Here is a 17,807-nt window from a genome sequence, read left to right on the forward strand (position 1 = left end):
ATTTTCAATGAAGGGATTCATTTGAATTTCGAATTACACTGATACTTTGTTAGGAACCCAATGGCAGCAGGGTTATCTTTCCTTTAGAATCACTTACAATTAGACCTTAGAATGGATTAGTTTCAGCCCAGAATAGAATAAAACAGCAAGTACAGATTATAAGATTATAGTGTTAACAGAAACCAAGTAACACCACCTTGCCTATGAGAAGCCAGTACTCTCCTGCAAGTCTCCTTGCCCAAACCCAATTCTAAGAAATCTCCCCTCTCTCTTTCCCCCCAAACAAAAACATCAGAAGCAACTAACTCCCTGACTCCCAGTAAGACCATGTAACTGACAGCAAAATTAGTTTCATTCATTGGTTGGCCCTGCTGCTGTGATGGTTCTTTCTGGTGTAGACTCGAGTCAGGGGCCTAACATACTTCAGGAATAATCAGCCAATTTGCAGGGCTTGAATCACGACCAACTGTTCCTTGAATACCACAAAAGAGGAAGCATGCTATATTTTCACTCAAGAAAGGATCCAAAGAAATTCTTTAGCTTCTTAAATCTGTTTCTCCAATTATGCTTATGGCAAGTGTTTTCACAAATTCTAAACCCGACCACAACTTGTTAATATGCAGCATCAATAACTCTTCTACATATTAAAAACAGCCTCATTCCAATGGGATCCACCATAAAATTTCTCTCTAACCTAGTTAGGGTCCATAAGATACATCAGCCATTCAGTGTGCTCAGTATATCATCATCTCTATACAAATGGTACTCTTTTATCACCTGAGTTTACTGTTGTAGTCTCCCTCTTCTACAACAATAGGAATAAGTTTCCCATCCTTATCATGATATCCAGGATCCACCGCAACAACTCTACCAAAGTTCAGCTTGGATGTTTTCTCAGGAAGCAAAATTCTGGCCTCTGTTTTTGATGGAGGAACGGTTTTCTCCACCAGCACACGATTCAAAGAGACCATTACTGGACTGATGAAGATGTATGGCTCATCTTCTGAACCAGAAACTCTTTCCCTTCTAATGCCGTAATCAGCAACTCCACCAAAGAGACAAGGTCTTTTACTTGATGTTACTTGAATCTATGATGATCTCTTTCAGATTGCAGTGGCTTTTGATCTTACTAATGTTAATGAAGTCCCAAATCCACCTACAAATACCCCTTGTACTGAACAAAGACAGCAGGAATTACTTCAAAGTTTCTTGCTCATTGCTCATGTGTATGGCATTGAAATGCCAAGGTTCTTTGAAAAAAAAAACATTGAGAAACCGGTTCATGAGCATTGCAGCTTCTGTGGTGAAAATACTGCAGAGAATTTCTTCAATGAAGTTCACAACATGGAGGACTTTTACTATGCACTGAATCCTTACATGAAATAATGGGGAAGGGATTCCCCCCTTCACAATCTTCTTTGTTCTCTGACTTCCAACAAAATAACATTAGAAATATTGCTAATTCAGTTCCTAAGGAGAAATCTGCAAGTGGATTGGCAGAACCAGGTTTACTGAAACAGAGAAACAGGACTATTCAAGGACAAAACTGATAAAACAGACAAGTCATAATGATGTGACTATCTGATCCAATGATCTTTCTCTGTTGAACAAGTCTGGCAAATCTCTCAATGGCTAGATGGTAACTCGAGTTAGGAAACAAGTGGCAGTACTAAAACAAGTTAAATCAAAAAATCAAATGAAGCCAAACAAATCAGAATTTTAGAGAACGGATAATAATGAACTACAGTACAGATACAGAAAAATGGATGCAAAGAATCCAACATTGCTCAACCAGAAACATAAAATCCTACTAAGCATTACTAAAATCTTACCATCTACAGCTTTCTTACAAATTCAGAATTAGCATACCTGTGTGACTGAGACACAGCAGTTTCATACTCAAAAATCCACAATGCCTAAATGGAGAATTAGTCAAGTGCAACACTTGAGAGTACAACTGAAAATTGTCCGGCAAACATGAAATGCTAAGAAATTATTAGCAAACTATAGAACTTAAAACCTTGGTCACTAGTCTCAATTGACAACATTAATACTGTTCTTCAAAACATACAAATGTGATTTCAGACACCTAAGACACTTAAGGAGGGACCTTGAACACAACTCAAATGCTTATCAACTAGTATCATGTATGAGGCTTTATATACGCAATTTCTGCTCTTGGTGAGGCTCTACCTTATGAATTGACGCAACCAGTCCCAAAAAGTAGTAGTGTCCATATACGTGATTTCCACTCTTGGATAGGCTTTTCTGAATTGCATTAACTCGTAAGAGAAGTTGAACACTGCGTTAGTGCCTGTCTTTGGAAGTCTGATTTTCATTTTCTCGAGCGCTGGGGAATTGGCAAGAATAAATTGAACAAGTGCCAACTCAATATCCGTGCCACGGACATTGAAGAGATGTACAATCCGGAGTCTATTGAATGAAGACACCAACTCTAACCGATCTCTTGTTTGTTCCAGATTTAGGAGAGGTTTATGACCATGCCAGAGCTGGAAGATTAAATAAGTTAATGAGAAGAAAGAGCAATGAAAAAACAAAAAGGTAAAAGGATAGTGCTGCTAGATGTAAGTTACCGAGATGCCAACATAATCCAAATTAGGGCAGCTGGTAAGTAAATATTTAGCAACTGAAATCTGTTTCATATCATCTGCATTTAAATGGAATAAGATGCTCCTCAAGTGAACATATGTAGATGGGCTCCTGCTTGCCACATTACTATCGGCTAGGGCCTACAATAGAATGCAAGCAGAAGTAAACATAAAAGATTTTTGACAAATTACAGAGTGAATATGAAAACCACATGTTCTATTACCTTCATATAATGGCCTTCCAAGCAGAGCACTTGAGCACTAAGTAGAGAGCCCAGAAACTTACTAAAATTGAAGGTTGCCAGTTGGTGGGGGGGAGGCATAGATGATGCAGTGAAAATCGCACGAAGTAAACCACTTAAATTATTGAGGTATACAACAATGAACCCTCCACGTACAGCCAGGAACCTGAGTTGTGGATTGCTGATCTCCAAATGAGTAACACCATCAATGTCATTCAATTCCAACCTTTCTAGTGCAGTGCATGAAGAAATCAAACATTTCAGTGATGTATTACAGACTGTAACACTTCGAAAATCCAGACTTCTGAGACGGCTAAGGCTATTGAATGATGATGAAGGAGGTATGATTACTTTGCAGTGAACCAGTTGAAGACAAATCAAATGATTAAAGGAGAACAAGCACAGAGGAACAATATGACGATGAGGGGAGTTTTTAGAAATCTGTAGTTTAAATTCTTTTAAAGAACTACTGGACAATGAGAGGTAAAGAATCCAACTGTTAATCTCCGGGCAGGCTTGCAAATGCGAACTAGAGATAATTAATGTCTGAATTGGACCTTTATGAATTAGGAGAACCTGATTGATAATTCTCACAAGCCTAGCATGAGCCTCTAAACCACTGAAACCTGGTATACACTCATCATTGAATATGAGATGAGGCACTGAGGTCCATCTGTATCTCCAGTTAGTTGCTAGAACACTGGTCCTCACCACATCTCTGATTAATATACGCGAAAATATGTTTTCTATTATATCTTCTGGAAGATCACTCAATCTGCAAGTGAAAGTAGTATGACAAAGATAAATATTAGGAAACTGAAACCAGATTTCTAATATGATAAAAGACAACATCAAACCAATGAAAGCTTCTGCTACTCTTAGCATCAAAACAGCTATTGCAAGTATAATAGAAATTCAAATTATTAAAAAATAGACCCATCTCTCTCTCTCTCTGTTATGCTTCATCTAGGTTAAATAAGGAATTCCATAAAAACTAGAAGAAGAAGCAGAAACAGAAAGAACCCTGAAGCTTGCCAGAGAGACTTACAAAGAATTGATAGGCGGCATTCTTCATGCAATATATCACAGGAGAGATTATTTTGGTTCAAGTAGTAGTTGTAAGCGAAAAAGATCTCAATTTTTCAGTTTGTGCTAGTGATAGTCTGATGTGAGGAAGTTGAACGAACACATGCACTACTAATGGGAAGCAATTAATCCTTCAAAACCCAAAGAAACCTGATGCGGAAAATGTAACTCCAACAATCAATTCGGCACAAGGCATAAGATTTTATACTAAGTTTTTTAAGCTAAAATTACAAAGACTTCTAATTTAAGAATTAAGACCATTTTTGCTAACCGAGAAACCCTTTCAAACTAGGAAACTAGAATCCTAGAAATTCGAAAATATTTAAAATAAAAAATAAACCAAGACAGATTCTAAATTAAACTGTTCCTTCTTATTTAAACTAAAAAAATTAAAAAACAAAAAACAAAAACAAAAATTAAACCAGGTGAATGATTTAAACGATATAGGCCCATTCCTACTTTTCTCGCTTAAACTTGGACCAAAGCCCATTTAAATAGCCCATGCCACACTATATGGCCATGGCCGTTACTTTTTGTTTTATGTTGGTTTATTTGGTTCAGTTTCAATTTGAGAAAACTAAGTGAAGAGTTAATACAGAAGAAAGATTATAAGAAGGGAAAATTACATATAAACCCCATGTGTTTGTAGTCAACTATATCTACTATTCCTAAAAAAAAATCAATTACAAATGCCCTCTACCGTTAAGAATTGAAAGCTATAAGTGGACAGCTTTGCTGAAGCAATAAGGGGACATCTGTAATTAATTTTTTTTGGAATAGTAAATATAATTGATTGCAAATAGAGGGGGTTTATATATAATTTGCCCTTATAAGAATGGAGCTAAATCAAGCTAAGAAGCCTCGAAATGCTTCAATTAAAGAGAGTGTTAATTAGAATGATTATCCCTTAACCATTTACACAATGAGGAAGTAGGCTATTGTGGACTACTTCTTGTTATCACCTCCCATTAATAAATAGTTCTACATAACAATTACTAACCAATCCCCTTAACGCAAAAGGCATGTAATTATACTCGTAATCACAAAGAGCTAATTCATGCATGGTTTCTCATACGTTGTTTAAAACAGTGAATTATTCTCAGAAAGCTCTTGTTGGATATGAGCAAGGCTTATGATCGGCTAGAGTGGAGTTTTCTTCAGAAAGCTCTTGTTGCCTATGGATTTCCAGCTCAGTGGATTGATTGGATTATGTTTTGTGTTAAAACAGTGAATTATTCTCTACTCGTCAATGGTTCCATAGCTGATTGTGTTACCCCTTCACGAGGCCTTCGAGAGGGAGATCCTTTATCGCCATATCTTTTCATTCTTTGTGCGGAGTTATTATCTTCTCATTTGGAGCTAGGAGTTCATCAACGGAAACTGAAGGGTATTTCATTATCTCAGGGCGGGGAGAAGATATCGCACCTTGCTTTTGCTGATGATCTAATTCTGTTTGGTCAAGCAACTAAGTCAGAAGCTCGTGCTTTTGCCCAGATTATACAGCGCTATTGTTCCGCATCCGGCCAAGAGCTTAACGTACAAAAAACACGGGCACATTATAGCCGCAGTACCCACTGCGAGTATGAAACGTGCATTATCCACTCATTTTCACATCACTCCCACTTCTGAGATGGATATTTATTTGGGAATTCCTCTCTTAACCGGAAAATTGAAAAAGAAGCACTGTCTAACGCTCCTTGACCGGGTAAATAAACGCTTACAAGGATGGAAAGCTAAGCTACTCTCAGCACCAGGTAAGCTTGTTCTTATACAGTCTACTTTAGCAGCTATGCCTACACACTTTATGTCTTGTTTTAAGATGCAGGCTAGCTCTTTAGTGCGTATGGAACAAGCAATGAGATCGTTCTTTTGGTCAACTGGGGATAAACAACATGTACATACTGTGGATTGGAACACTATGTGTGCTTCAAAATCTGCCGGCGGTTTAAACATCCGCAATCTTCAAAATTTCAACCTAGCTCTTCTGTCTCGGAAGGCATGGGAATTACTCCAGAATCCATCTTCTCTGTGGGGTCGACTGATGCTACAAAAATATTGCAAACACTCTTCATTTGTTGAAGTTAACCCTCAAGTCACAGATTCTTGGGGCTGGAAATCTATACTAATGGGACATGATCTGATGAAAAAGGGTTTGTTCATGCAAGTGGGTAATGGAGAACGTATTCACCCTTGGCAGGCAAATTGGATCCCAGATACTTTGATGGATCGGGGTTGTTACCCGTTAGCATGGAAAGGTCCGATTAAGGTAGCTGAGCTGATAAATACCAATTCTCGCTCATGGAATCGTACTCTCTTACGGGGAATGGTGGCCGAGTGAAGTGGTGGAGAAAATACTATCAATACAAATTCCTCTTTTTCATATGGAGGACCGCATCATTTGGAGCTGGACTTCATCGGGGAAATTTCTGATGAAATCCGCCTACAACATAGCGTGTGCTCAGCAGAAAAATCACAATTTTAGGCAGATTAACACATGGAGCCTCCTTTGGAAATTATCACTTCCACCAAGGGCCCTACATTTTCTATGGAAACTCCTTCATCAAAAGCTTCCAACCGCTGATCTTCTTGCTGCGCGTGGTTGTAATATCCCAATTGCATGTCTTTTCTGTGGTAATATGGAGGCATCGCCGGATCACATCTTTCTACAATGCCGCTATGCTTCTGCAATATGGCATGATCTTCATTTCTCGGCCCTGCTTGGAGCTTCTTCCATTAAAGATGTGGTGGAACAGTCTGTAGCTCTAGCTCTAAGGAAAGAAGGCGTAGACATATTTCTTAGCTCTCTTCTTGCATTATGGCTTCTTTGGAAGTCTTATGTGAGTCAAATCTCCTCGCCTAATTCTCTTCAACCAGCACAGCTAGCTTTCCAGATTTGGAAAGGCTTACAATTTTACATTTCTCCTGAGCCTCGAGTTCCTACGCCATCTCCAACTTACGAAGTTATAAAATGGATTGCACCTCCTCCTCATTGTATCAAGCTCAATGTCGATGGCTCATATTATAAGGAACAGCAACAAGCAGGATATGGGGGCATTGCCAGGAACCATTTGGGAGAAATGTTATTTGCCTTTGGACAGGGTTCTAAATCACAAGATATTCTGACCTTGGAAGCACTGGCAATGAGAAGGGCAATGACATGGGCACAAGATTTCCAAGTGACCCGAATAATGATGGAGAGTGATAATCAAGCTTTGATAGCTATCATTCAAAAATTTCCCCATGACGTGCCTTGGAAACTTTATCCAATTATCAAAGACATCACCATCTTGGCAGCATCATTTGCATCCATTTCCTTCACTCATGTCCCAAGGGAAGCCAACTTTGTTGCTGATGTGTTGGCTAAGGAAGGAGCCTTATCCCAGGATGCTTTTCTACATGTTCACACCCCCCCTACTTCTATTAGGTTGTTTATGTTATTTGATGTTTTATCTGTAGGTTGTAATCGTGGTTTTTCTTTTTAATAAAAGGGTGGGGTAACAGGGTATAAATAACATTTCACATTAAAACTTAGGTCAAATTGCTATTACACCCCCGAATTAACCTTGCTTGAATTGTAATTAATCTTGAGCTTCATAGTTAATCTCTTTCTTCATGCATCTAGAACGGTTTTGGTTTCCAGATGTTTTGTTCTATCTTGAATTGAATTTTATAAAAATCTAAATATAACAATGATGTATGTCATCAGTTTTACTGGTGTCATTAAGACAATAAATGTTGTAGCAGTTTTGCGATTAGTTACTTAATTTCTTTATTCATCCATCTCATATGGTTTCATATTGCAACATAATTGCACTTTTAAGTCAATCATTTCTATTAGTTGTTTAATATTTATTTTATTATTAAATATTTTATACTTATATAAACCTAAGTAGTAGTAGCAGTGGGAGTACTTGCAAGTCCTCACTTTCAACCCACAAGGTGAGAGAAAAGAGGGGGTTAAAAAAATAATCACTTGTTAGGGAAACAAATGAAACAAAAGTTTCAGTTTTCTACCGTGTTTTCAAGTTCTGAGCTCATATTTCATTTCTGATTGATCAGTTAAATTCCTTTTCCATTAAAATATTTGATTTTGTCTCATCCATATATACACTCTGATACACAAAAGTGATGTTCAGTAATTTCAATATTTTATTCAAAACAAACTACTTTTTGCTCAACCAGAAAAAAAAATTGAAGCAGTAGCAGGTTCGGCCGCTGTTGGAAGAGGAAGAAACAGAAAAGAAGAAAAGAAACAGTAGCAGCGGTGGTGAGTTGGAAGAGGAAGAAGTAGAAGAGAATCAGTATAATAGTAGCGGGGCCGGGCGGGACGATCTCGAAACTTCGATATTTCAGGCGAACTTTGGAGAGATTTCGCCATTTGGCCCAATTCGCCGGGCGGCGAACCGGCGAAACAAACGAAATTTAGTTCTTTGGTTATAAGTTTGGCATTGATGGCTAAATTTGTCCCTAACTGTCCTGAGCACAAATAGAGTTTGTGCTTAAAATTTCGGCTCTAACGGGCTAGGATGGGCCTATATTAGGGTCAAGGTTGGGTTATGGTAGAGTGAGCTAGTTTCGTCTAGCCTTGCCTAACTCTACAACCGTGTAAGATATTTTTGGATAAATATAAAGCGATAATATGCAAATATGTATTCTTTTATTATTTTGTACTTAGAGTCATGGACAAGGTTAATTGAGTGTTTGACCTAGCAACCTATTCGAATCGTGTCAAGGTCATGCTAAAGCATTCAAAGTAGACTCAAGGTTTTAACTAGTTCGGCCGAATCCGACCTGTTGTAGTCCTATACACTAAGCTTTTATGACCTTGGTCGACCGTGTTGCAGTCCTATACACTATGCTATTAGGACCTTGGCCGAAGAGTGACCTTGTTGCAGTCATTATTCACTACACTGTTATGACCTTGGCCAAACCCGACCCTGTTGCAATCCCACACACTAGGCTATTATAACCTCGTAATGGTTTTTTGAAAACAACACACTAATCCAAACAGTGGAATACAAGATTGTTATCGGTATAGAAACAATTCTTAATCAAATATAGAAATTTTATTTTATTTTTTTAAAGAATATCAAATATAGAAATTAGGAAAGTCACCATAACAGTTATTTTGATGGATTGAACAACACGAGGCACAAAAATCTTGTAGCTCATCCATGGTTTTGCCTTCCAATAAGGCATAATTACAATCATTACCACCGATCTCCCCCCCACAAAGAAAATTGATCTTTTAAGTTTCTTCGTACATCCTATGAAGTTCATGTAACAAGCAAAATTAGAAGTAACTAATTAAAAACCAAATATAATTGTAATGGAAGCTGCAAAACATTGTATAGTGTTAAAAATGATTTACGGTAGGAGATTAATTTGTGAAAACTAGAAAAATATTTATCAAAGAAGATCTTGTTACCAATATAATCGATCATAAAAAACCATTGGAGCATCTTCCAGTAAGGTTTAAATTAACAAAGAAATATCATAGGGGAGATGGGCAATCACAGAAGCTGCTAAAGATTCACTTTAATGGATGAGGTTTCCTGTATCAGGTACAAAATCACCCAGTTGATGTATAGCATATATCGGTGTGGCATAAATGAGTAGCAGAAGATGGAAGGAGAAAAGGAACAAACAAAAAGCGAATTTCATAAAGAAGAAGAAGAGGAAGAAGAAGAAGAAGAAGAAGAAGAAGATCAAGTTTGTCAGAGAGGGTGGCCATGGTTGTAAAGTGAGACTAAGAATAGTGTGAGAACTCAATATACACAAGGTCTGGTTAGGCTTCCCTACCTTGTCTTAACTGAGTTTGGATCTGATTCTCGTACAAGAGTCATTCTTGTATTAGTCTGAGCAACACAGTGCGAAATATGCCATTCAATATTCTCCAAGTATGACAGTAAACTCTAGTTAATTACTAATAGCTAATTAAGTACTCTAGCCATCTCTAGTGTCCAATTAAGCTTATTTTTATTCCACTTTCTCGGGGGGGCGGGGGTGGTAGTGAAAAAAAAGCCCCACAAAAAAACGGTCCTGGCGGGGCGGGTGGGGTTTTGGGGGTTTTTTTTTTTTAAAAAAAAAGGAGAACCCCCCCCTCTTTTGTGGGGGGGGGGGGGGGTGGTTTAAAAAAAAAAAAAAAAAGATGGGTGTTGGGTTTTGTTTCTCTCTCTCCCCCTCTCTTGGGGGCTAAGTATGTAATGTAAAAAAAGACCACAAAAAAACAGTTTACTGGGAGGATATAGTTTTTTGGGGGAAATAATTTTTAAAAAAAAAAAAAAATACACACTTTTTTTTTTGTGAGGTGAGTGTTAAAAAAAAAAAAAAAAAAAAAAAAAGGAAGGGAAAATCTCTCACCCCCCTCTCTCTCTCTTTTTTTTTTTTTTGGTGAAGAGCTTTATTCATTTAAAAGAGAAGCCCCTGGGATACAAAGTACCAATTACATCAAAGTGCAAAAGCCAAAGAACGAAAGGGGGGGGAGAGAGCGAAAAATAAGATGCCCGAGAAGCAGCAGATAAGAAGCTAATCTATCGGCTACTGAGTTGCCTTCTCTATGAGTATGATTTACAATTAAAACATCAAACAGAGAGGAAAGGCTGAAGATATCATGTATATAATGACTGATCTTCCAAGGTGGAGTCTCCGACTTCTTGTTAATCGGATTAACAACATGACTTCATTGTCACTTTCAATAATTACTCGCTTTAGATTGAGAGAGATAGCCAGCTTTAGACCTTCTCGAATTGCAGCAGCTTCCATTTGAATGGCTTGTGAGTTTCCTCCTTTGCGGAAGAAGGTGAAGAGAGTGTGACCCAAGTGATCACGAGCAATACCACCAAATCCTGACTGGAAGCTGTTGGAACCCTTGCTGATTGCAGATCCATCAACATTGATTTTGATGTAATGCAAAGGAGGTGCACTCCATTTAATGCTTTTGAACTCTTTTCTTGATTTGCTATCTTGATGAAGGGCTAGATGCTCTGCAATTGTTGATCGAGCAGATCTCCATATATGATATGGATTACTCACCGGTCTAGAGTAAACAAGCATTATTGAAAGCCATCCAAATGTGCCACAAAGATGAGTAAGTGTTGTATGAGTGCCTCCAATGCTGAATTGTTTCTTCTTGCTAAATTTAACCACTGAGAAATCTGATCTATAAGATTTGTGGATTGATTCCACCAACAAATTCTGAGCTTTGACCATACCTGTTTGGCAAAGTGACAATGAAGAAAGATATGATTAGTAGTGGCCCTTTCTTGTGAACAGAGTGAGCAAATATCATTGATTCTACACCCTCTTTCAGATAAAAGAGCGGGTGTGGGGAGCTTTCCATGTAGCAGTTTCCAAACAAAATGAATTACTTTGGGAGGCAGTGGGAGGTGCCATAAGACAAGCCATGGTATTGAAGGACTTTGATTATGATTTTCCGAAAAAAATCTATAAGCTGAAGCAACTGTAAAAATGCCAGTTGATGTTTTCTCCCACATAATTTTGTCTTGACAACTCAATAATGATAATGGAATGCTAAGAATTTTTTCTGCCAAATCATTCGGCCACCAATCTCTGACCTTGTCCTCATTCCATTTAGTTGTTTCAAGTATCTATAAAGGAAGATACTAGGTTAGGGGACTCACCTGGAAGTGGCAGTGGAGCTTGAAGAGCTGGAGTATCTGGGATCCATCTATCCATCCATGGATTGATGTTATTGCCATTGCCAACCATATGCATAATGCCAAGTAGCATCAAGTCTTTTACTTTGATAATGGATCTCCATCCCCATGATGCATTAATAGGAGCTGTGGCTTGCAAAAAGTTACAGTTTCTGAAGTATTTTTCCTTCATTAATTTGTACCAAAGTGATTGCTTACCAATTATAAGTTCCCAAGCTCTTTTAGCAATAAGAGCAAGATTCCACATTTCCATATTTTTGATGTTAAGACCTCCCAATCTCTTAGGTTTACAAATTGTGTTCCAGTTGATGGAGTGAAAGTGAGATTTTTCTCCATTTGACCAAAAGAAATTTCTATTGGAAGAGTCCAACTCATTGAGGATTTTCTTTGGTAAGATGAAACATGACATGTAGTGAGAGGGAAGAGCTTGTGTGACTGATTGAATAAGAACTGTTTTGCCAGCTGAGCTTAAGAGTTTTGCTTTCCATCCCTGAAGTCTAAGATTCACTCTTTGAATAAGATTTTGACAATGATGTTGCTTGATCTTTCCACTAAACAATGGGATGCCGAGATAGATGTCAAGATCAGAAGTAGGAATGATATTGAACTTTTCAGCAAGAAGATTTCTAGTTTGGTTTGGAGTGCTCTTGCTGTAATGAGCTCTGCTTTTCTGTCTATTTAGTTGTTGACCAGAAGCTAGACAATATTTATTTATGACCTTCAGAAATTGGTTAGCTTCAGAGATAGTTGCTTGACCAAATAGAATGAGGTCATCAGCAAAAGCTAAGTGTGAAATGCTTTCTCCTCCCTTGCAGAGTTTAATACCTCTAATCTTCTTGCTTAATCTGGCTTTTTCTAAGTGACTTGAGAGTAGTTCTGCACATAGAACAAAAAGATAAGAAGATAGAGGGTCTCCTTGTCTTAGACCTCTAAAGGGGTGAAAGAATCTAGAGGGTTTACCATTGATAAGGATGGAGAATTGAGGAGTGGTTATGCAGAACATGATCCACTTAATCCAATTTAAAGGAAATCCATAAGCTTTAAGAACTCTCTCCACAAATGACCATTCCATTCTGTCAAAAGCTTTACTCATATCAAGCTTGATAGCCATTATGCCTTTCTTCCCTTTTTTCCTTTGATTTATCTTGTGCATGATTTCATGGCCAATCAAAATGTTGTCTTGAATATGTCGGCCTTTTATGAAACCATTTTGATTGAAAGAAATGAGATGGGGCAAGATCAATTTGATTCTGCTCACCATTAGCTTAGAAATGATTTTGTATGTAACATTACATAAGCTAATGGGCCTGAATTCATTGACTGAAGTTGGAACATCAACTTTGGGGATAAGAGAAATGAATGTTTGATTGATTTGTGCTGGGAAGGAAGCAGTGTCAAAGAAATGTTTTACATGCTCAATTAGATCAGATTTGCACAAGCTCCAACTGGATTGAAAGAAGCCACTGGAGAAGCCATCAGGGCCAGGTGATTTCAGACTAGAGATGCTGCTGAGTGCTTCAAATATTTCACTTTCAGTGAAAGGTTTGGACAAGAGCTGAATATGATCTGAGTTGATTCTGTTTTGGATGGGCTCAAAGTAGGAGTCTTCAAAGACAGGATTGGATGATGAGTAGACTGCTTTGAAATGATTTATGAAGGCTTCTTCAATTTCACTCTGATCATGAAGGGAGCTTCCTTGAAAATTAAGACATTTGATTCTGTTTCGAGCTCTTCTTTTCATAGTTGTGAGATGAAAGAAATGAGTATTTCTATCACCATATAGGTTCCATTGAATTCTTGATTTTTGTTGCCATTTAGTGCTGATTTGATTTAGAGTTAATCGAAGGGCAGCCAAAAGGTGATTTTCTCTAATTTCCCACGATGTATCTCTTAAATTAGGAGGATATTTCATAAGAGCTTCAATATCCAATCTAATTTGAGATTCTCTTTTATGTAAGTCTCCAACAGTAGACTTGTTCCATAAGTATAATTTCTGCTTGAGAGTATTAAGTTTTGTGACTAACCGAAATCAGGGAGAGCCTCTCAATGGAATATTCCAATATTGATTGACAAGATCAAAGAAAGTGGGCTCTAATAACCAAAATTTTTCAAACCTGAAAGGTTTCTTGAATTTTGTTTCAGGAGGATCAAAATGAAGAAGCAGGGCATGATGATCAGATTTAGTAAAGATGATATGTTGAACAAAAGCTTCAGGGAATTGGGAGATCCATAAGGGATTGGCTAGAAACCTGTCAATAAGACCTTCCACTCTCCTGCTTCCTCTTTGTTTATTACACCAAGTGGTTTTCGATCCATGAGCTTGAATAGGGATCAGATTTGAGCTGTTTGTGAAGTTTTGAAAATCAAATAATCTACTATTTCTAAGTGTTAATCCCCCTACCTTGTCATGTGAAGAAAGATAAGAGTTCCAATCCCCACCAATCACCCATGCAAAATCTCCATTAATTGGATGGATGCGTGATTTCAGGATGGCTAACAACTTGATTAGCATCAATGTGACACCACAATCCAATAATCTAATTCAAGATTACAGCCAGGATTTGACGCTAACTGAATCAATGTTATCGTCAATGTCGGCTTAGCCTCCATAATTGAATCGATAATCAGAAACTCCCCGGATATCACGGTGCTAATTTTCTTGAAAATGGGCCATATATATGTTTTTCTTTACACGCAGTCATGTTTGAACTTTCTCTTCATAATGTATCTTCTGAGAGATGCTCTTAAAAGTGGTCAGCCACTTGAGCTCTTAAATCTCGACCCTCGATCGTTTCTATCTCCACCGTACGCACGCAGCACCCAAGCAATTTCAACACTGAAGTTTTGTCACCATGCATGCATAAAAGCTTTTCCTTCCTTAGCCCTTATGATGGATCCCAACGCAGGCATCCTCCTTCCACCTTATACCTTCTTTGCAGTTGCCATGCTTGCTTTTATTGAAGTGGACACCATATATGGTTCTAGATTTGATGAGGACAATTGATCAGCAAGAGTAAAGCAGAGGCTCTGCCCATCTTTTAGTGCAAATCCAATTTGCAGTAGACAACCCAGGTCGATCGAGATGATCTCAAATTTGCAGGCTTTGGAAGTGGGCTGGATTAGAAAGAAGTTCTTCTTTGAACGGTTTTCCACGTTGACTCACTGAATGAAGGTTACTGCAAACAGATCCATGCATCCCGCCAGAGCTGGAGTTGGATTAGAAAAGAATTAAGTTCTTTGAACGGTAACTTGGAAACAGCTGAAGCACCAGCATCATCGGTACGGCACAGCGAAGAACAGGGAGGCGGAGCTAAAACGGAGGAGGACGGCGAAGAGTGCCGCGACTTAAGGAGGTATACATACAGGTTTTTCTTTCTTTTTCTAAAAGAAGGACGTAGGCTTTTACTGTTGCTTTTGCAGGATCCCAAATACGAATTTAATTTAATTTAATGGCACCTTACATTGGGCGATTTGATCTCAACCATTGAATTTGGATATTCCATTCACTCTCTCTCTCTCTCTGTTGCATTATTATGGGTTTTTCTTTTTTCTTTTTTCATGAAAGTTGAATTCTTGAAAATAGATGGGATAAATCAAATAACTAAAGAGTATGTTTTTTTTTTTTGTTAAGAAGTTAAAGACTTCATTTATAAATTCGACAGAGAAAATACAGTTAAACACAAAAAAAAGACAAATATATATATATATATATAATATACATATCGTTCATCACGTACCAACGCCTAAAGAGGCCAAGACATGCCACAAGGGTGGAAAGAGTATGGTTTCTTTCAACACCTCCTGCGGCGGATGGTTTCTTAAGCCATTCGTGTATTCACCTTTGTCTTGTGTAGATGAAGGATTTGGCATATTCATTTACCGCCTTCAAAACAGTCGTTTGAGCACTCTCAACATTTTGGGTGCATCTCTCAAAGTTTCCAGTCACATCTTGAAGGACTTCAGAGAAAACCGCGGACGTATGCTCGATCTTCTCCACTAAAATCTTCATTACTGCTTCCCCATATTTTGGTGTAGTATGATCAAAATTCGGCATTAGAGTCTGGATCTCCGTTGACAAGGAGCTAGCAGCCGCATTAATCTCAAACAAGTTCTTCCTTGCATCCTTAGTTATACGTATCATTGAGGCAATTAGTTTCATCTCTACTTCCAGCGCATCCTCATGGTCTGTCCAAAATGAATCAAACCATTTATAGACAAATGCCCCACACCATCCTGAAATAAGTGTTGCCGCTACAGTAGCAACATGAGGCGGCACTCGAAAAAGTAGCGCAAGTGAGATAATAACAGTGACCAAAGAAATTCCACCAAAACAAAGAGTGACGAAAGATATAACTTTTAACATGCCCCTCGAGAATTTCATGGACGCGAACTTATCAACAAGTGTATCCATTTGAAGTTGGAGCTTCTCCAACGTCAATTGGTTCAGGAAGAGCTGCAAGTCGTCCAACGATGGGTTGACAATAGCCTTGAAATTCTCCAGTTTCTCCTCCAAAATCGCTAAATCCACCACTTCTTCCTTCTTCTCAATCAATTGTTGAAGATTTTCCTCGGCTATAACTAGGCATTTTTTCAAGGCCTCATAGATTTTGAGGAGTTGCACATTGTTCTGAAGACAATCTTGCACGTTGTTCCAGAGTTGTTGGTTTTTACATGATAGTGTCGTATCATCGACGATGTCTTGGATGTTTTCCAACGTAATGTTGGGAGAACCCTCAGTAATTTCGTCCATTGAACAATAAGCCAACCATTGAATGTCTTGTCTCTGCAAAGCTGTAGAATCGGAAGACTGCAAATTTGAGATGGGCAGACTCAGAGCCTCTCTTGTTGTTTGACTGCGTTGCTCGGAGCCTGACAACAACCCTAAAAGAATTAATTACTTAAAAACATCCCTTTTTCATTTTCTTTTCCATTTTTCATCCGGGTTAGCTTAGGCTGCGTTTGTTTGCAAGGTGGGGGTGAGAAAAAAGAGTCTGGATCCTCACCCCAACGTCGGGGGAGCACAGACTGCTTCCCGACGGCTTTCCAACTACACAAATATGTGGGGTCCACAGGTGAAAAATACTTTCAAAAGCACCACAACTTTCTCATCCCAAGCAATCAAACAATTTATAGAGAAAAAGCAAAAAAAAATTTATTTTTTCAAGAATTTTCCTACCCATTTTTTCCCACCCCATCTTTATTCTTGCAAACGAATGCAGCCTATTATGCGTACCTGAAGTTATCGTGTTTATTCTTGTTTCCATCCAGCTCGATGCAGTATTCCATAGATGATCCACACCTGCACAAGAAAAAACGTTTTTAGAGTTGTGGAACTTAGCGAGCCTCACCACTATTGACAGAAAAAAAAAAAAAAAAAAAAAAAAAAGTAAAAAATGCAAAAGTCACTAGAACACGTAAAGAGCGAAGAAAAGAGACACAGCGGAGAAGGAAGTGTGAAACATGAAAGAGAATGGATTGATGAAAGCCAGCAACAAAGAAGTGATTGGATAAGATATTCAAACTCAATTAGAAAGAGACAGATTCAATCAGCTTTCAAGAGATTAAAGGCAAAAAGCTGCTTCTGCATGCCATTTTTCAAAGGAAAGAAGGAAGACGAATAAGTTCTAGTAAATCGATTTGAATGAAGTGGGGGAAGAAGAAGGGAACTCAAATCGGTTGGAGCGAGAGAGACCAAGGTTGAAGATACTGGGAAGAACTAAATCCTGGTACTTGGAAGGCACTCCCCACCTCCGGCCACCAACAACGGTGCACTGTATGTGCTTCACCACCACCAGCCATCAGTCCACTAGGTTAGGAATGCTCTAATCATCAACAGTCAAGTTTAGGAACCAATCGGAAGCTAAGAAAGACAATATCTACAATTCTTATCTATAAAACGTAGAGAAACAACAAGGCTGAATAGAAGGGAATAAATAAGAAACCTGCAAACATGGTTTTCCCCAGAAGAAAGAAAAACAGAATGGAAGAACCCTTTTCTAGTAGTGGTAAGAAGGAGGATTAATTGAGAAAACAGAGAAGCTCTAGAGTTGGTTCTTATGGTCGACTTTACCTTGGCTTCCAAGATTTTATAGACAATGTGAGATGGTCGAGTTATCGGCTTCAGGTGTGAAAAGAGGATTAACGGAGGAGATGTGTTGCTACTGCGGTGGTGAAAGTTGGGGACGAACGTA

General features: G+C 38.3%; 1 protein-coding gene and 1 pseudogene across 1 annotated transcript; both read right to left on the bottom strand.

Annotated features, from left to right (window-relative positions):
- Positions 1-717: 717 nt before the first annotated feature.
- On the bottom strand, positions 718-3,919 carry LOC149007861 (F-box/FBD/LRR-repeat protein At1g13570-like; annotated as a pseudogene).
- An 11,532-nt stretch (positions 3,920-15,451) lies between these two features.
- On the bottom strand, positions 15,452-17,415 carry LOC149007862 (UPF0496 protein At4g34320-like). Its single transcript, XM_089167175.1, has 4 exons — positions 17,324-17,415; positions 16,850-16,915; positions 16,643-16,716; positions 15,452-16,485 (listed from the first exon to the last, which is right to left on the bottom strand). Exons 1-4 carry the CDS (start codon positions 17,413-17,415, stop codon positions 15,452-15,454), a joined length of 1,266 nt encoding a protein of 421 aa, XP_089023301.1.
- Between the last annotated feature and the right edge of the window lie 392 nt (positions 17,416-17,807).

Source organism: Hakea prostrata, chromosome 8 (assembly GCF_041222555.1).
Source record: "Hakea prostrata isolate BN-2017 chromosome 8, UWA_Hpros_2, whole genome shotgun sequence".
In the NCBI taxonomy this organism is placed as follows: Eukaryota; Viridiplantae; Streptophyta; class Magnoliopsida; order Proteales; family Proteaceae; genus Hakea; species Hakea prostrata.